The 17,551-nt window shown below is 39.9% G+C and overlaps 6 protein-coding genes across 8 annotated transcripts; 4 read left to right on the top strand and 2 right to left on the bottom strand.

Moving 5' to 3' along the window:
• Positions 1–49: 49 nt before the first annotated feature.
• Positions 50–2,615, bottom strand: LOC120447280 (mitochondrial basic amino acids transporter). 3 transcript variants are annotated; one of them, XM_039628784.2, is made up of 5 exons: positions 2,467–2,615; positions 2,241–2,353; positions 1,252–1,360; positions 725–1,186; positions 50–664 (listed from the first exon to the last, which is right to left on the bottom strand). In XM_039628784.2, exons 2-5 carry the CDS (start codon positions 2,280–2,282, stop codon positions 78–80), a joined length of 1,200 nt encoding a protein of 399 aa, XP_039484718.2. In that variant the 5' UTR covers positions 2,283–2,353; positions 2,467–2,615; the 3' UTR covers positions 50–77. The 3 variants fall into 3 exon arrangements, with proteins under 3 accessions (XP_039484718.2, XP_043861934.1, XP_043861935.1); XM_044005999.1 differs by having other exon boundaries at positions 2,241–2,366; positions 2,467–2,561; XM_044006000.1 differs by lacking the exons at positions 2,241–2,353; positions 2,467–2,615 and adding an exon at positions 1,517–1,535.
• A 2,378-nt stretch (positions 2,616–4,993) lies between these two features.
• LOC120447251 (hyphal wall protein 2) lies at positions 4,994–7,585 on the top strand. The gene is made up of 6 exons (XM_039628782.2): positions 4,994–5,200; positions 5,362–5,457; positions 5,520–5,592; positions 5,661–5,764; positions 5,830–5,956; positions 6,015–7,585. Exons 1-6 carry the CDS (start codon positions 5,028–5,030, stop codon positions 7,491–7,493), a joined length of 2,052 nt encoding a protein of 683 aa, XP_039484716.2. The 5' UTR covers positions 4,994–5,027; the 3' UTR covers positions 7,494–7,585.
• A 47-nt stretch (positions 7,586–7,632) lies between these two features.
• LOC120447264 (nicalin) lies at positions 7,633–10,492 on the bottom strand. The gene is given in 7 exon segments (XM_039628783.2): positions 7,633–8,156; positions 8,221–8,649; positions 8,722–8,904; positions 9,224–9,456; positions 9,459–9,691; positions 9,757–9,835; positions 10,242–10,492. Coding segments are annotated over 7 exon segments (1,680 nt in total). The 5' UTR covers positions 10,399–10,492; the 3' UTR covers positions 7,633–7,790.
• A 486-nt stretch (positions 10,493–10,978) lies between these two features.
• Positions 10,979–13,028, top strand: LOC120444118 (ubiquitin carboxyl-terminal hydrolase 14). The gene is made up of 6 exons (XM_039623651.2): positions 10,979–11,130; positions 11,188–11,292; positions 11,644–12,026; positions 12,086–12,242; positions 12,298–12,363; positions 12,417–13,028. The coding sequence occupies exons 1-6, from the start codon at positions 11,077–11,079 to the stop codon at positions 12,939–12,941; spliced, it is 1,290 nt and encodes a 429-aa protein (XP_039479585.2). The 5' UTR covers positions 10,979–11,076; the 3' UTR covers positions 12,942–13,028.
• A 197-nt stretch (positions 13,029–13,225) lies between these two features.
• Positions 13,226–14,254, top strand: LOC120456519. Its single transcript, XM_039643390.2, has 2 exons — positions 13,226–13,623; positions 13,767–14,254. Exons 1-2 carry the CDS (start codon positions 13,464–13,466, stop codon positions 14,219–14,221), a joined length of 615 nt encoding a protein of 204 aa, XP_039499324.2. The 5' UTR covers positions 13,226–13,463; the 3' UTR covers positions 14,222–14,254.
• A 538-nt stretch (positions 14,255–14,792) lies between these two features.
• Positions 14,793–17,496, top strand: LOC120456499 (cyclin-dependent kinase 5 activator 1). Its single transcript, XM_039643370.2, has 5 exons — positions 14,793–15,021; positions 15,255–16,189; positions 16,684–16,821; positions 16,880–17,085; positions 17,172–17,496. The coding sequence occupies exons 2-5, from the start codon at positions 15,260–15,262 to the stop codon at positions 17,311–17,313; spliced, it is 1,416 nt and encodes a 471-aa protein (XP_039499304.1). The 5' UTR covers positions 14,793–15,021; positions 15,255–15,259; the 3' UTR covers positions 17,314–17,496.
• The last annotated feature ends 55 nt before the right edge of the window (positions 17,497–17,551 follow it).

The following is a 17,551-nucleotide window of genomic DNA, read 5'->3' as shown; positions in this document are numbered from 1 at the left end:
GCCAAGGCTGAAATATTTGAATCCATTTAGTAATTAGCCAACAACCGCATTTATGAAGGTACTAAAGAATTTTTACTTTATTTTAAATTACAATCGGATGCTAAACGTGCCTTAGATTCCTTGGGAATGTTTATTGTGCTACTCGTGTAGTGGCTGTGAACGGCGTCCTGAGGAGTGGACACATACTGATGGGTCATGGCATTGTCCGTGATTATTTTGCGCACCACTTCCTCAACCGTGGGCGCCGTCGTCTCCAAATCCGCTTGGCTCTTGTTGTCCAGGTTTACTAGTCTCAGTGGCTGGTCGGAGTGCATAACTGAATCCACACCGTTCTTGGCATTGAAGAAGTCCAGGACCCAGGACACCACGAAGAAGCAGGCGGCGTTCATCGGAAAAGCTCTGATCAAAGTGGAGTTTAGGCCGCGAAAGAAGTACTGCGGTCCCTCATTTCTATAGCCCTTTATCGCGCAGTCGATGAATCCATTGTACTTGGCATTCGCGCCCATGGCATCTGCCTGCATGTGGGTCTTCACCACGTCGATGGGATAGCACGCCAGCCAGGACGAAATGCCCGCACATCCTCCGGCCATAAGGGTGTACGCGACGCTGGGAGTCTGCACTTGACGCATTAGGTACTCGTAGGACACAAAGTAGCTGGCGAAGCCTGTCCAAAAACAGGATAAGCATTAATGCTATGTCATAGATGTATGTAAATCGAACTCACCTGGAATATCCCTTAGAATAGTGGCTGTTAATCCCTTGAAGGCACCTCTGATACCCTCGGTTTTTACTATGTACTTGAGGCAGTGGATGGGTCCAGTGAACTTGATGCCCTGGTCAATCTGCGTGGACAATTGGAGTCTCGTTTTGGCCAACTCCATGGGCGCACAGACGAATCCTTGGGCCACGCCAGCGATTGAGCCAGCAAAAAAGTGGGACGTCAGCGAATTGGGGTCGTTGGACAATCGCTGCACATTTCCGTAGACCCCGAAGACGATGGCGTTCACCAATCCGATGCCTCCAATGGGACTGCTTATACCCCGGTACAATCCTCTAAAGCTGTCTTTTTGCAATATCGTCCGGAAGCAGTGGAATGTGCCTTTGTACTTGGGATTGCGAGGATCATCGGTCTGCAGGTGGACCTTCACGGTATCGAAGGGATGACCGACAAGAACGCCCGCAGCTCCTGGATTTCAAATGGGTATGTATTTGATAAGAGTGAGAAGTGTGTGTAAAGTTCAAGAGGCTTACCTCCGAGAAGTCCGGCTACGAAATCCACAACCATTTTTGGAGACAAAGTTTCGGAGGTGGCCTTCAGTTGTATGTCGCCGATCTCTGAACCGCTCTTCCGGTATGGACCCTAAAAAAAAGGGTTCTTGGCAATTCAAAAGGCAGTTACACTCTTGGTTTCCTAACAACAAATCCATATACTAATTAATCTATATTAAGAATATTTTTTTATTGAACTAAATGCTATTTTTTAACAATGTGCTCCACCGCATATGGAAATACTCACTACAATTCGCTTAAATAATTTGTCGCGTGTGTCTCAAACAAATTTTTCAGTTCTCGCGATGATATTTCCATTGGCGGAGGTTAGAGTAACTGATAACGCGCTTTTAATATTTTAATTCAAAACATACAATTTAAAGCAAAGGTGTAAGCTCCTCTGGCGACTAAAAAGTACCTCACATTGTTGACTTAAGTATAATGCAGATTTAATTGGAGTGGGTAGTTGAATTTTAGACTTGGTAAGATGAAAAGTTTTGAAGTTTTAGTTTCATTATAAATGCATTACCTTATGACTGGTATCAACCAATCGTTTGATTTCAAGTTACTTTTGGGGTATTCCATAGTCCAGTTGCTTAAAATTGTGTATGTAATCAATATTTATTCTATATTATGTAATAAAATCAGCTTGGACATTTTCACATTTGTCGCCACTCAATCTTTGTGTTAGAGATTAAAAATAAAGTGTCATTAATGTGACCTCTTAGGAATCTGATCCCATGGACCATCAACGACTTCGGGTACTTAATAACAGTGTATTAACTTGTTGATAAACAACAACAATATATTATTATTCAAGCCCGGGTTTCGCAGAGGATATGAACCTAATATTCGAGTGAGTCAATCTAATCGAGAAGGAAGTTTCTAAGTGCAAAAATATATGATTACATAGGCATATTAAACAGATCTGAGTAAACAAATAATAAGTAAAACAAATAAGCTTAATTTACCTTTTCATTGTAAACACGATGTAAAAATGTTATTGGCTGCATTTTGACGGTTTTACATACTACACAGGATCAACATAGATTTAAGCCACCACAGATTGCCAGTGTTTCTTATGCTAAAAATAAAAACTTCAAATAAAAATTCAGAATGTTGCGAATTTGGATCTTAATTTCAGCACAAAAGCCAACAAACAAGGTTTCCATTTATTATCATATTGGTAATACTTACCATGAATGTATGGAACGGACATATCTTCCCATATTATCGTAGAGAAAATATATAATTTGTCAACAATAATGTTTGCATTTCAAAACTGTGTTATTTATGACAAGCCCACTTGGTTTTCGGAAACATGGCTTATCTTCTATATTTTTCGAGGGAATTGTTCACTTCAATTCGGTTTTAAATGCGATACTTAATTCAGATAATGTAGTCCAAATCATGTTTCAAAAAACACTTTTTGGTTGTGAATATTTTAAGGATCGTATTTCATGGTGTAGTATAGTATACCCCTGATTTGAAATTCAAAAACCCTTCAAATATGGTGATGATCAAATGAATTGATGAATCATTTATCTTACTGCACAAAATTAAATATTTGAGATTTCCATTGAAACAAGAGAGTAGTACAAGTCATGGTAGACTCATTTTATTATATTACACTCCATAAGCATACAACTTCGAAATTCACAGCAATGTATTGTGTGCCTAACACTCATGAATGTGTATGTAAGGTGTCGTCCCAACTCGTAGAATACCTGAAAAAGAATAAAAATCCATGAGGTAATACACAATCGAATACACCCAGTTGAGTTTACAGCCGAAATATTTCTATGGGAGTTACTCATGACTATTTGGGTTTTGCTGAACACATGGTTTTGTTTTAGCTTCCCTCAGAATGTCTAGAATGCAGCTATATGATCTTAAGTTTGGTTCTCTAGATGGCCCTTTTCCCTGCCCCTATCGACCATAACGATCATAATAGAATCGTCACATTCGTTTGCCTCGTCATTTGTTGTTGCCCATGTACTATAACTTTTGAAAAAAGCCCTCGAATTGTTGCAAAGCTCTCTATCTCTCTACACAAAGTTCATCAAGTTCGTTTAGTCTTAAAGTACAACTCGGTGGGTGAGTATCGCGAAAAGCTTGGCGCTGAGCATTTGAGGTCATCTGCATCTGGAACACATTACCAATCCTCCTCGGGCATACCTGTGTATATTTTTATCTACATTGTACCCATGTGTACCCGTGTGTACCCGTGCGTACCCATGTGTGTACCTGTACCCAAGGCATATGTGAATGTGCGGTGGTTAATCTGTAAATGGATACAATGGGGAAAATTCTTTATATAACGCGAATGTTTATACGGCCGATCTATGTGCATGGCTATTGAAAAGTGTGTATTTGTTTGTGTTTAAAATAATCTAAATGATCTCACATTAGTGACGTGCGCGTGCCCCACAATATAAACTTCGTGCGTGATCACTTTTCACCTGTTGAATTGGCGAAAGCGAAAAGCTTTGTGGTATCTAAAACAATATAATCTCTCGTCCAACAGTTGACATAACTAAATAAATACAAGGCACCGGAAAAGTGGCCAAACTTCAGTGCGTTCCATCATATGATTCCAGATTACCCATAATCAATATACGAAATGTGTCAACAGTGCGATATAATATTTATTCTAAAGATTTCGGTGCGATGTGTGCATTCATATGTGATCATTCCAACCGATCGTGCTTGGCACGCGGCGATCTCTAGCCCATCTTTATAGACGTGTATCTGCTAATTGTCCAGGGACAATTTCCTGAGGAAACTGAAATGAATCTTTAAATTTATGATTTCATGCCAAATAACTTTATAGATATCAGGGAAACCATAAGTACAATATCATGCATAAAAAAAAACAAAAGATCAATCTTCTTATGTAGTTAAAATAGTGTATCTTATTTCGAAGTGTATTCATTCAGAAACAATATTCTATTCTAATTAAAATGATATTTTCTAAACGAAAACTAGGAAATTCGCATGTTCACAGATACATGTCATAAGTATACTCCATATATATATGTATATATTTTATGTATGTAACCTCGAAACACTCTCATAAAAACAAAAGCACATTTCGAAAAAAGATATATGTATGATATTGTTTTATTGGGCAAATGCTGCCATTGTTTTCATTTTTGAAAGTAATTTAGTAACAGTGATTCGTCACTTGCTTAACGTTGACATTTAATTTGCCTCTGAAAATCGAAAGAAAGTCAACGGTAATTGCATAATTATAATTGTAGCACTCGGCTATCTGATAAGAACATGATAACGAGAAAAACTCCAGGGAAAGGTTGGCCGAATTTTGTTTGGGTGTGTCTGAAAATTCGTTTCTTGCTCCGATCGCCTAATTTTTGCAGTAGTGCTAATTTCCCAATATTTTTTTATAATATACCCTTGATAGACTATATATATATACTCTTTAGTTCATATAACCAATTTTGAAGGCCGCAAAACCCGGTTTGTGTGTAGAAACGAACTGCACCCATCAATAAGTAGTTATGTCGTCATGCTGGTGATTATATTTATAGGAGATCATTACAAAGATCAGGGGTATATGGTATTCGAAATACAACTAGGAATAAGCTTTTGAATGCTCACGTATACACATTTTTATGTATGTGAAACCTCATCTAAGGCAAAGTGCATTCTTAAATGGTTTTGAAAATATATAACTTGTTGACTTATTATTATTTTATATTAGATTTACTAACGGCGGGCGTAATCACTAGTTCACAATGAGTTGGAACAAGAGGAACACTAGTCACATATCCATATACAACTACCCGGAGCATCTAAATCCATTCTACGAAGATGACAATCACAAACGCCTCAGATTTTTTGGGTTCAGCAAAAAGAAGAACGAAAATGGCAGACATAGTCTGTCGATTGGAAACTTGCAAGAATTGTGGTGAGTTGCTTAGTTTGTTTAGTACCTCGAGATCCCTAAAATTTATAAATAACTCGCCTAATGCACTATTTTGTGTCAACGCAAATGAAAAGAGTCTTAGATCATTGCACCCTTCCTTGTTTTTAAATGTTATTAAGTGTAATTTACTTTCATTGTTTCAGGAAATCGTATTCTTTTCGTAAGAAGAAGTCTTCAACGTTAGGCATAAACAAAACATCGGAGAGCCCGCCCACTCTTAGACGAGATCTAAACGATAAGTATGTAAATTAGCTCGCTAATTTGGCAAAGATTTTATTATAATTAACACCCACATATGTAGTTCCTATATGAACTCTAGAGTTTTTCGTGGCGACCGTCACACATCCCTGCAAGATATTGATAGACGACGGGAGGTGATTACTCAAGTTTACTCAAGTATAACATGTAAATGACCTAATCATTGACCTTTTTGCTCAATTAGTCGGACTCATTGTCCTCAAATGGGATGTTCTTCAACCGCAATGATCGGTACAGGAGCACAACGCAGTTTTCCGGATATCCCTCGGCAAACAATCAGAGTATAAGGTAAATCTACACAACGTGTATACTCGAAAGTGATGATAATTATCCACCATTGCATTCCATTTTAGATTATCACAATCTAGTCTAGCCAGCTCTAATCCCTTCGAGTCGCAGCCGGAGTCCTGTCCTAGTTCCCCGATGAGCAGTCGAAGATATCGTAAGAAGAGGAGAGCTCCGCCGCCGCCAAAACTAGTGGTAATGCAACTCCATGTACGAAAAGTTCAATTAAATTCAATTTGATACGTATTTTTAGGTCCAAGATTACCTAGCTACCAAAGACATTGAGTCTCTTGCCTCTGAAATTGACGCGTTTGTTAACAACCGAAAAGAATCTTTAATAAAACAAGAAGTTGTCGAGGAGGTCCCCAAATCAAATGAACCAACAATTTTGATTACTGCACCAATCTCCGATAGCGAACCTAGCCCCAGCACATCCAGAGCACCACCAACCTTCAGTGTCAGGCAATCCAATGGATACGGCACGGCCATTGATAAGGAAAAGGTCACTATCTTCGAATGCGATAACAATACTAATACCTGCACCTCCCCAAAACCGGAATGTAATGGCACCGTGCACATAAAACAGACCATTAAACCCGAAACACCTAACACACCTCTTCAGATACGAAAAGTCCGCACACCTAATATTGCTGGCCAGCCCACTCCCTGCACCTCCAAAACTCCCGAGTGCATCGCCAGCGTCCACATAGAGCACTCTTCTGAACACATATCAGTGTGCTCCGAACGGAAGCCCAATAACGATGTGAACCAAGTCATCAAAAAGCCAAATGGTGCCATACCTGTCGGCATCACAGAAGAGCCCTTAGTTGTTAAGGAAACTCCAAAGACGGCAGAACCTCCGAAATATGCTGAGATCGCCAAGCAAACGGTCGTCTTGGTGGATCCCGAAGACAGTAGTGGCTCCTCCACATCCAAAACACAACAGTCCATTGCCAATGAACATGCTAAGCTGCCCGCTGAATGCGAAACTTTGAGCACAGATCCTGAGCCAGATGATAACACGTATGTGGAAGAAAGGAAAACCAATTCATTCGGCACGGTCAAACAAATTTCACAGATTTTTGAAGAGAACATTACTAGTTCCAGTGGTTCTAGTCAAGTACCCAAAAAAGAAGTCCTCCCCACAAATGGTGCAATATCAAAGAAAACAGAGAATCATGTTGTTTCCAATGTAATTCAGCCGATCCCAGCTGAAACCAGCGACGTTTTACAAATAAGAGAAGAGTTTGAGCTGGAAAATAATGTAAGATATCGTGAGAGACCCACAAGCGAACGCTATAGATCTTCCATATCGGCGGAACGGGAATCAAATTCCACGCCCACGCCGAGGATGCGGAAGAAGAAGTCCATCAAGGAAGTGCTAGAGTCCATAAGCAGGAATCAGAAGATTCTAAACGAAAGCGCGGCGAAGGGCACAAAGGTCTATTTAACACCAACCTATGCTGAGAACAATTACAACTATCCCAATGAGTTAAATAATGTTAATAATAGATCGTCCAAGGAAGTGACGTCCGCCAATATTTCAGTTAGCACATCGGATACCAATGAGCTACCATCCCAAAGTAACTTGTTCATAAGCAAAATAAGCAAGTTTAAGGGCCAATTCAGGGAGTCATCTCCCACTTCGTCGAACTTGGATTGGAACCCACTACCGAAGCCAAGTCGATCCCATAACTCAGCTAGTTCTAACTTCAACAACGGCTCGTGCTAATGAGTTCAATAAATTACGCTGTACACAAATAATATTTATATTAAACATAAACCAAATTTATACGCAATAAAATAAAAACGTACTTATGATAATCAAAGCTATTTTCATTGCATGCACAAAAGGAAATATTTGAAGGATATATTTTGATAGCCACATCACCCGTGGACAGATCTCTACAGTATAGAATTTATTAACTTTAAATTAACAATCGTTCAATTGGCATTAGAAAAGGTTTGAAAAATAATTTTGAACATAAATTTCCCTACTCGCAATCATATACTACTCAATACCACGATACTAATGTGATTTCATTCTGAGTCGCTCAGAAGAGTGTCCATTGAATTGTCCCACGGGCTCCTCTTTCGTTAGCTTGGAAACTTCATCGTAAAATCGGGGGAAATATTGTATGGCGAGGAATACAGCCAATAGGTAGGCGCCAATGACGAAAGTTAGGAAGAGATCAAAGATCGCTGGTTTCACTCTATAAACATTCAGTTTCACCTCGTTCTCGTTATAGAACATAAATTCTGGGTCTCTGCCGTCTGGCTTATCGTAGATGATCTTAACATTGTTAAGATACTTTTCGAAAGCATCCTTCACGTCGTTATTATGCAAAATGGATTTAACTCCAAAGTATGGCCGGATGTTTTCTTCCTTAATAGCCTAAACAATTTTAGGAGGAAGTTTATGTTAATGTCTTGTTAAACCGAAACTATGGTAAGCTTACCAACTGTCCCTCAAAAATGCTGGAGCTTTGATCCACTTTGTACATAAAACTAGCCAAAGCCTCCGCAATAATTCGCGTCGTGTTGAGAGTGTGTTCTACAAGACGACTTTCGTCGTTTTTGAAAATGGTTGTCCGGATGGGGCTGCGAGGACTCTTTACAGACGATAGGGTGAATGAAGGATAGCGCTTTATGCTGAACCGCTCGTGCTCCCAAGCCAGTTTGGTGTCTGCCAGGTTGATCTTCTTATGCACACCCTCGACGGCCAGACCATTCGAATACTTTTCAGCTGATGATTTCAAGAGTTTGAAGAAGTTGCTGATAGAAGTCTTATCCTTGGGGGGCTTAGAGACATGCATGTACAAAGCGTTGTCTGTTGTGTAGGATAAGCTTTCGCTAATGGTGTCCAAACAAAGCACAAACTCAACGTTCTAGAATGATAGAATAATAGCATGTCAGATAAAAACGTATTTGTATGTATATGCTTTATAAGTTTTTGTTACCTGCAGCGCATTATCATCAACCTCGAGCCACTTCTTGGAGCCCTGGAAGTTCAGTAGGACGCCTGCGTCCGAAAGCAAAAATCGTAGACGGTACTTGGGTGCCATACTGGAGGTATAGTGCAATTTACTGAACAACTCCATCAGCACCAGCAAAACTGCAGCATCAGCATTCACCGGGTAATCCTAGAAGTTAAAACATCATAATTTTGATTACTTCATTTACTGCATTTACTTCAGATAAGCTTTTTGACCTTTCAAATCATTGCCTAGCATTAGAAAACCACTTGAACCATTTAGATAAAGGCCATAATCTTTTAGATAGCGAGCTCTTATCTTGTAAGCAGAAATTAAATTTTTCAGTTATGTTAAGGTGATACCGGTGTGTTATGTTAGTTTGTTAAGTTTACTTTTAACGCTTTAAAAACTAAAGTTTGATAGCTCTTTTTTTAGTTTCCGATAAAAACATGCAAATTAATCATCCCTGAGTTACAAAATTACTTACATTATATATACCAAAGGTTTTCAGATTCGCGGTTATCAAGATGACGGGAAGTTTCTGTCCATCTGCAACAGATTCCGTGGGTTTTAGGGCCAATTGATTGGGTATCAGTTCGCCATGGATAATGGGAATTTTGCTATTCTTATTAGCCGCAATGCTGCCGCCGCCGACATTTATGTGATATCTGTTGGCCGAGACGGTTACAACCAATTGAGCCAATGCCGTTTGATTTTGATCGGACTATCCGTAGTCGTATACGTTATATCATCGATGATCTTTTCCAAATCTTTGTTGTACGGAGCAAAGTAAATGGGAATTGCAGCTGTGTGGGTCAGCATTGATTGCTCCAAAATAGTTATAAGTTCTTTGGTTTCTAGATCCAGATTCAATATATTCGACGGCAACATGAGAATTAGACCTCCTGCACCTTGCCGTAATTTATCGAAATCATGGATTGACAAGTCCGTTAATCTGTGTGATAAAATATACAGTGCTTAAAACATTTCAAGCAGCATTAATGAAAAAGGTGTACTTACCGTGTGAGGACACAGTGCCTAGAAGTATTCCACGAGTACAGAGATCTCGCTTCAAGGGATATTGCAGAAACGCGGCTTCCTACAAAAATCAAGGTCATTAAATCAAAAGTTAGCCATAAAGTAACCATTTATATGTGGATGTTTAATGTTATAAGTTCATAATACTTTGGATAAGATAATAATTAGTGAAAGCCAAAGGGTGATTTAAAATGTTTTGAAAGGCGGTAGCTTACAAAATAATGTGCCTTTTGATTAGTCCCTATTTATCATTCGTAATCATAATAAAAACACGTAAGCTTGTTTTAATGAGATTCAATAGTACTAATTAAATAAAGAAGAGGCCTCGTCGGTGCACCTACAAATTTGGGTCAGAGCACCCTCGAAATTGTTAAGTTTAGAAAAGAAACAATGGTGTACTAATATCCAAGACGGGATCTACAATAAACTTACATAATTAATATATGTCTTTTGCATTATTTACATACCATAATGCTGTCCATTTAGATCGTATTTGGACATGGAAATAACCTCGAATTCGCTCGGCATTACCGGTGAGCATATTAACAACATGGAAAACACAATAAGAAGGCAGTGGGGTAAGCCGCCCCTGAATATTTCCGCAAAACTGTCCGCTTCATTCATCTTTTATATTTTTAATAGAAAATTTTCTAATAAATTTGCCGATGTGGGCAATTAACTTATTGTAAAAATGAATTTGGAAAACTATCAGCTGTTTTATCGATGTTTATGGTGGTTGAAATGTGGGGTCAATTCGAACACGGTATTTTTGCCCTTTTCGGAATGCCAGAATAAGACACTATTCAAATCTTGTGATCGATAAAAATATTTGAAACATAAAATATTATATTTTTAAATACTTCGTTTAGGTCATTAAAACTTTATTTTTTAAACAATTTAAAAGCTGGACTTTAATCTAAATTCATCTGTTTTAGCTTCGTTAATCGTTGCCCAATGTAGGCAAATTTGTTTCAGTTCCGGCATTTCAAACTGAACGATAGTTTTGGCACCCAATGTATTTTGCAATCCAGAAAAGTATCGGAGTTTTGCGCATCTCTGCTTCGGCTAGTATGACTTTGAATTTTACAGAAAGAACAACTTTTATTAACGAAAAATTTAGCCATGCCCGCATTTAAAGGTAGCATTGTGTTTTTCAACTCCAGTTATTGACGACTTAACAGATATCAGTATGTGCAAGGGCGGCACTCTCCAGATATCGATGTAAACACCGACGAAGAGCCAATATTGTTTAAGGCCCAGTTGTTTGCCCTCACTGGCGTTCAACCGGATCGCCAGAAAGTTATGTGCAAGGGCGGCATTCTCAAGGATGATCAGTGGAATCTGCAGATCAAGGACGTAAGTAGGCATCCACGGTCCTTTGGCGCCTATCCAGCAACCGTCTATCTTTTGCAGGGCGCAGTGGTCTTGTTGCTGGGCAGCAAGGAAAGTGTACCAGAAGTGCCCGCCACTCCGGTCAAATTCATTGAGGACATGAATGAAGCTGAAGCCGCTACAGCGGTATGTATTCTGTAGGAATTGGGCAAATATAATACTGATCCCAGTTTTAACTTATCGGATTGGGAAGTTATAGTAAAAATGTAAAAGTCCGAACTGCAACCCACCCGAATGGGTGTTAGATCTTTGAAACGGTTTGTTTTTTAAAAATTTGATTATATCAATGTGTTGAGTCATTTAAATACGTAAGGTTATTATTTGAAGTAATATTTTTAATCTCTAAAAAACAGTACACGATTATTTTATTTTTTATTTTATTTGAAGCATATGGTTAAAAGATAAATATAAGTAATCTACATATTTAATGTCTTATGTTCACGTATATGTTCTCATATAAGCAATACCTCTTTTCAGATGCGTCTACCAGCTGGGCTGACAAATCTTGGCAATACGTGCTACATGAACGCCACTGTTCAGTGCCTAAATGCAGTGCCCGAGCTGCGCACTGCCCTCAGCACTTTCAGTCATGATGGAACCGATACCATGTCGACCGCATTTTCCATATCGTCTGCCATGAAGTCTATATTTGCTCAAATGGAGAAGGGCACAACCGTGACGCCAATTGTGCTGCTGCAGGCATTGCACCGGGCATCACCGCAATTCGCCCAGACTGGCGAGAATGGCACGTACAGGCAGCAGGACGCCAATGAGTGCTGGGCGGAAATCCTGAAAATGTTGCAGCAAAAACTGCGGCCAACAAACCAGGAACCATCGAATACTGTCCAGAAAAGGCACAGGTAAGCACATAGCCTTAATGCATCCTTTCGACAATATTTATTGGGTATTCCATTTCTAGCTCGTTTATCGACCAGTTTTTTGGCGGCACTTTTGAAGTTAAGATGAGCTCAGAAGAGGATCCCGATGAACCTTCAACAGTAACAAGCGAAAATTTCTTGCAGTTAAGTTGCTTCATTTCCATGGATGTGAAGTACATGCAGAGCGGCCTAAAATCTGTAAGTGAAATCGAAGGAACTTTTAAGCAGCGCTAATTTTTCGATACATTTTTAGAAAATGAAAGAGCAGCTGATGAAAAAATCTGAAACCCTAGGACGTGATGCAAAGTACATTCGTACTGTAAGAATTTTAGCTAATTTTTGCGTTACGAAACTAACCTTATAATGTTTCAGTACTTGGTGAGTCGACTTCCAGCCTATCTTACCGTACAATTCGTTCGCTTTCAATACAAAGGAAAGGAGGGCATAAATGCCAAGGTGTTGAAGGATATAAAATTCCCCATGGACTTTGATGCCTTTGAGCTGTGTACTCCCGAATTGCAAAACAAGCTCTGTCCAATGCGCTCGAAATTCAAGGATCTGGAAGACAAGAAAATGGAAGTTGATGTTGTCAAACGCAATGAACCCAACGAAGAGAAAAAGGACGTCAAGTACGAGCAGTTTTGGTTCGATGACGACTTGGGCAGCAACAATTCGGGATACTATACGCTGCAGGCGGTGCTCACGCACAAGGGTCGCTCGAGTTCATCGGGCCATTATGTGGCCTGGGTTCGCTCCAGCGGAGATGTATGGTTCAAGTTCGATGATGATGAGGTCTCTGCAGTGGCCACGGACGAGATCTTGCGGCTTTCCGGCGGTGGAGATTGGCACTGCGCCTACGTCCTGTTATATGCGCCCAGACGTTTGGAGAAACTATAAGTAATTGTGTTAACGTCATTTCATTTGTATTGTTAATATAATAATTCTGAATAAATAACCAAAACCATAAGGGTGGACTTAATTAAATTAAATTCTTGATTGTTCATTAGGCTTAATAAATCTAAAAGCCGTTTAATGGCATACTACTGAACTTCCAACCGTATCGCTGCGCTTAAATCGAGAACAAACAGCTCCCAAACCGTCTTGAAATCGTAGAAACCATAGACTCATTGCTCGGCGCACCTAATGTAAAAGTTCCCCGACTATTCCGAAAGGGACACCGGTCGTTCAGATCGACTCGGCTAGGAATCAAAATCAAGAATTGAAAAACTTCGTAGGCTAGATTCCCGTTACGAACTTTAGTATTTTACTCAACGAATAACGGGTAATAGAGTAAATACTAGTGGTTCGTTGTCACCCCCCTGTTCGTCGGCGTTACCTTGTCGTGCGCGACTTGGTATTTTACAGCAACAAGGTCACACCCAAATTGTCAACTTGCAAGTTATTTTAGTGTTTATAAATATGGATAGTAATGAAACAGAAACAACAGATGGGAAGTCTACACAGCAGTCGCTTGCTTTGCGGCGGGAATTGCGGAGAAAGAAAATATTGGAAGCCTCCAAGGCACGACTGGACAAATTGAATGGCAGAGCGTCGGCGGCGTTTCAAAATGAAAACCTCGGTAACACATGATCGATCTTCAATCTACATATATATGTACATACATATGTGTGTTCATTGTGCATAATAATATTGTATTATATGCCTATATTAGGCATAAGCAAAGCTGCACATCTATTAATATTTATGATTTTCCAATTCCAGATGGTGAACCTTCAAATACGCAATATTCCGATCCAGAGGTGGAGCCGGATATTCCAATAAGACGTTCATTTTTGCCGGAACAACCCCCACCGCCGAAAATCACGACACGAAATGCATGGCTAAAAAGCCGAGTTCACATAATGTTAGCGGCTTGCTTTGGTTTCCTATTGGCTCTTTATACAAACAGCAGTGTTTTCATTCCCGTTCTGCTTTTCGTGATTGCGGAGCTGGCATTCCTTCAATATTATAAAGAAGACCATTTACCGGCCAGTTTGGGACCCCTGTTATTTATGTTTATCAATCCGAATATTACCAGCAAAATTAAGCAGTTTAGCAGTATATTCTTTATTCTTCAGTCACTGTTGGGTGATCTTGCGATAACCGTCTGCGTTGTTTGCTCAGGAAGCATGCTCTTACTAAATTTAAACACCGATTATGCTACAATTGTTAAATAAAGATTATGTTTTATTACGGGGTGTGCAACATGATTGGCAAGACCATTTATTTGCGAAACCAGTTGAATCATACATACATATATCTTAAAATAAGGACGTCATTCGGGAGCCAAATCAACCACCATTGCGTTTTTAGCACTGGAAGCGACTTTGGGTGTTGTACAGCACTGTTTATGCGAAATATTTAAGTATTAAAACTTTAAAACCGTTATGAACCCCTAGTTTTGTCTAAAAATTATAATTTTTATTGATTGATTTCTAAGAAAAAGCTATTCGTTTCATAAAAAAAGTTGAAAAGTGCCTGAAAACGAAGAATGAACATTATAAAATAAGTTGGTAGAAAGACAAATAGAAAGAACAAATACATCTGAGAAAATTGCAATTCTCATAGTTTCCTTGCTCGTCTTTCAAGTATTTCTAAAAATAGACTCAGGCCTCGTCGGCCAGGACATAGTAATAATAATAGTAATTGGAAAACACCTGCACTGAGCATGCCCAGAAATGGGCAAAAAAGGAAAAGTGCCCACCCTCGCCTGTGGGCCTGCGCATAGTACATTGTATCGATTTTAAGACTGTGTACTTATTTCATAAGCTTGTGGCGAAAAGATGTTTTCATAAACAAGTGCACGGTGGAAATTAGTACTTAAAAAATATATGATTAGTGCAATCGGTTACCGTAGATAAGTGTGATCATGCAGGCGTTAAAAATGGTATAACATCGAGCTGCCGTGCAAGGATATTCGGATTCTCAAACAGTCTAGGCAGATTTTTTTTCCCCCGAGTAATACGAAACTAATAAGGTAAAAACTACCTCTAGTATCCATGAAAATGCTTTGAGAAATTACATTTTAAGCGGCGTTTTCTCAGCGTGATTTCGTTTTCAATATTACTACTTTGAATATTACTGCTTTAAATGAGAATGAGGCATGAGTACATTGATTGAAAATCAATATTTTAAAATAACCTTACCAACGAAGGGCGACGAGGGTCGTGGTCTCAGTCTTATTGATTTGCAACTCATTTGCAATTGCAGCCATCATGGGAACGGTGTTGAGCTTCAATCCGCGGGATCGCCATCCCATCTACTCGTCCCAGCCAAATTTTCAATATAACCACTCGACCGACATGCGGAACGAGAACGACAGCACTGGCTCCATGGACTCCCATTTGAATAACTTCTCCTACGAGCAGCTGAACAATGCCAAGAATCGGGAGAACAAGAAGTCCGCCTGCCATTCGATGGCCAAGAATGTGATTGGTCAGCAGGGTGGACCGTGTGGCGGCGGGGTCCACATCAATCTGCAGACACAAACCCAGCTGAGCTCGCACAATTTGAATAATCTGGCGAACGCCTCAAAGGACACCATCACCAATGTCCTGGACACGCATAACGAGAACTCGGTGCTCAAGGCGGAGAAGAGCTCCTTCGAGAAGAACCTTAAGAAGCACTCGATCTTCATCAATGCGCTCTCGTGGAAGAAGCTCTCCACGTCGCACAACAAGAAGAAGATCGAGAACAAGAACAAGTGCGCCAACCTGCCCACGGCCTGCTTCAAGGCCCAGCTGCTGGAGTCCTCGTTCGCCTCCTCCTCGGACAAAAATCGCAACATCCAGCTGCACTGCAACCGCATCGAGGAGCACAACCAGCAGCACTGCAACCAGCATCCTCATTCGCATCCGCATCAGCACCAGCTTCAGCTGCAGAATCAGCACCAGCACCAGAATCAGAATCAGAACCAGAACCAGGTTCAGGACATCCGGGAGGAGGTCATGACAGGGCCACCGGGCAAATCGCAGAACCCTTCCAAGGCGAAAGACCCCGTCAAGGTCAACAACAAGAACTCCATGTCGAACCACAACAAGCTGATCCAGAAACAGCCACTGACACTTAGCCTGCCCCAGCAAGTCCAGGCCTCGTCCATTCAGATCAAGAACACCAACCAGATCCCACGCAAGACCGTCATTCAGGTAAGTAATGTACCAGCAAATGGGTATATCTAGCGATTCGCTTCTAGGATTCTAACATATCAGTAATGGTGGCTTTTGGAAAAGGTGTTATGTAGCACTTACTTTTTAACAAAACATAAAAATTGGATTTTCTCGACGGAAGAGGTGGAGTAATCACTAACTACAACATCATATCATCAAAAGAATTCTGCCAATTTTTTTACGAAATATGAGATAAGAAATTTTACTTAGGGTCAAGGCCATCCAGGAAAATGTTGACAAAAAGTTTTCCACAAATGTGCTTAAAAGCACATGGACTTTTTAAAATACTTTGCATTCTAAAACGTCAGTTCCCTCACCCTATATGGTACTTTTCTAACATCATAGATCATATCTGATTTATAGTTAGTTTTAATACTTTATCTTGCCAAAATAGCTCTCTAAAGAACAGAGTAAATGGGTTGACTACCTTGTTTTGCATAGGATTTTTAATAAACTTTCTGAACACCTCACAGGCCTCCACTTCGGAATTGCTTAAGTGCTTGGGAATGTTTTTGCACTGTCGTTGCCAGAGACTAAACAACTTCGATGCCGGGGATGCTGTCATGTGGCTAAGAGCTGTGGATCGCAGCCTTTTGCTCCAAGGATGGCAGGTAATGCAGCTCCTCTCCAGCATATCAAGCAAGCAATAAATACATGTTTAATTCCCAGGATGTGGCGTTCATAAACCCAGCCAATGTGGTGTTTGTCTACATGCTGGTTCGCGAGCTGGTCAGCGGCGAAGAAAGCAAGGAATCGGATCTTCAGGCTTCGGTACTCACCTGTTTGTATCTGTCTTATTCGTATATGGGCAATGAAATCAGCTATCCTCTCAAACCGTTTTTGGTTGAAGACTCGAAGGAGAAGTTTTGGGACAGGTAAGATACATAAAAAGTACTTCTTAATATGCGTCTAAATGAAACACTTTTCATTTGCATCAAATTAAATGTAATGTAACGTATAGGTGCCTCGTCATTGTTAACAAGCTAAGTGATAAAATGCTTAAAATCAATGCTGAGCCTGGATTTTTTACCGAAGTCTTTACTGAGCTGAAATCTTGTGGTCAATATCATCCTACAATTAAATCATACTGTGGAGGCGCCTGACGGATGGACGACCGGGAGATTATTGTCAACCTCTCATTGTCTGCGCATCGCCAGAAATTTCCCGATGAAATGATGGCGAAGTACCGTTAATAAAACTTAATATTTTATAAAACATTAGACAATTTCATTATGTCACTATCACAATCGTTCAAATCAAATAATAAAGATTAGTGTTTAAATAAATTAACATCTACGATATGTGTAAAAGGTGCGTTTCCATTGCGGGGTTCGCAATCCC

Source organism: Drosophila santomea, chromosome 2L (assembly GCF_016746245.2).
Source record: "Drosophila santomea strain STO CAGO 1482 chromosome 2L, Prin_Dsan_1.1, whole genome shotgun sequence".
Lineage (NCBI taxonomy): Eukaryota > Metazoa > Arthropoda > Insecta > Diptera > Drosophilidae > Drosophila > Drosophila santomea.
The sequence above is the reverse complement of the archived record's forward strand: the minus strand, read 5'-3'. Positions and strand labels throughout refer to the sequence as shown.

What these genes read in the sequence shown, in the direction of transcription:
- LOC120456499 (XM_039643370.2), top strand. Translation starts at nt 15,260, where the DNA reads ATGGGAACGGTGTTGAGCTTCAATCCGCGGGATCGCCATCCCATCTAC. An exon ending in TTTTGCTCCAAGGATGGCAG is followed by an intron (nt 16,822 to 16,879) that starts GTAATGCAGCTC and finishes TTTAATTCCCAG; the next exon opens with GATGTGGCGTTCATAAACCC. An exon ending in AAGGAGAAGTTTTGGGACAG is followed by an intron (nt 17,086 to 17,171) that starts GTAAGATACATA and finishes TGTAACGTATAG; the next exon opens with GTGCCTCGTCATTGTTAACA.
- LOC120444118 (XM_039623651.2), top strand. Translation starts at nt 11,077, where the DNA reads ATGTGCAAGGGCGGCATTCTCAAGGATGATCAGTGGAATCTGCAGATC. An exon ending in AAGCTGAAGCCGCTACAGCG is followed by an intron (nt 11,293 to 11,643) that starts GTATGTATTCTG and finishes ACCTCTTTTCAG; the next exon opens with ATGCGTCTACCAGCTGGGCT. An exon ending in ATGCAAAGTACATTCGTACT is followed by an intron (nt 12,364 to 12,416) that starts GTAAGAATTTTA and finishes ATAATGTTTCAG; the next exon opens with TACTTGGTGAGTCGACTTCC.
- LOC120447280 (XM_039628784.2), bottom strand. Translation starts at nt 2,282, where the DNA reads ATGCAGCCAATAACATTTTTACATCGTGTTTACAATGAAAAG. An exon ending in ATCGTGTTTACAATGAAAAG is followed by an intron (nt 1,361 to 2,240) that starts GTAAATTAAGCT and finishes CCTTTTTTTTAG; the next exon opens with GGTCCATACCGGAAGAGCGG. An exon ending in TATTCTAAGGGATATTCCAG is followed by an intron (nt 665 to 724) that starts GTGAGTTCGATT and finishes GTTTTTGGACAG; the next exon opens with GCTTCGCCAGCTACTTTGTG.
- LOC120456519 (XM_039643390.2), top strand. Translation starts at nt 13,464, where the DNA reads ATGGATAGTAATGAAACAGAAACAACAGATGGGAAGTCTACACAGCAG. An exon ending in GTTTCAAAATGAAAACCTCG is followed by an intron (nt 13,624 to 13,766) that starts GTAACACATGAT and finishes TTCCAATTCCAG; the next exon opens with ATGGTGAACCTTCAAATACG.
- LOC120447251 (XM_039628782.2), top strand. Translation starts at nt 5,028, where the DNA reads ATGAGTTGGAACAAGAGGAACACTAGTCACATATCCATATACAACTAC. An exon ending in AGACGAGATCTAAACGATAA is followed by an intron (nt 5,458 to 5,519) that starts GTATGTAAATTA and finishes CCACATATGTAG; the next exon opens with TTCCTATATGAACTCTAGAG. An exon ending in CGCCGCCGCCAAAACTAGTG is followed by an intron (nt 5,957 to 6,014) that starts GTAATGCAACTC and finishes ACGTATTTTTAG; the next exon opens with GTCCAAGATTACCTAGCTAC.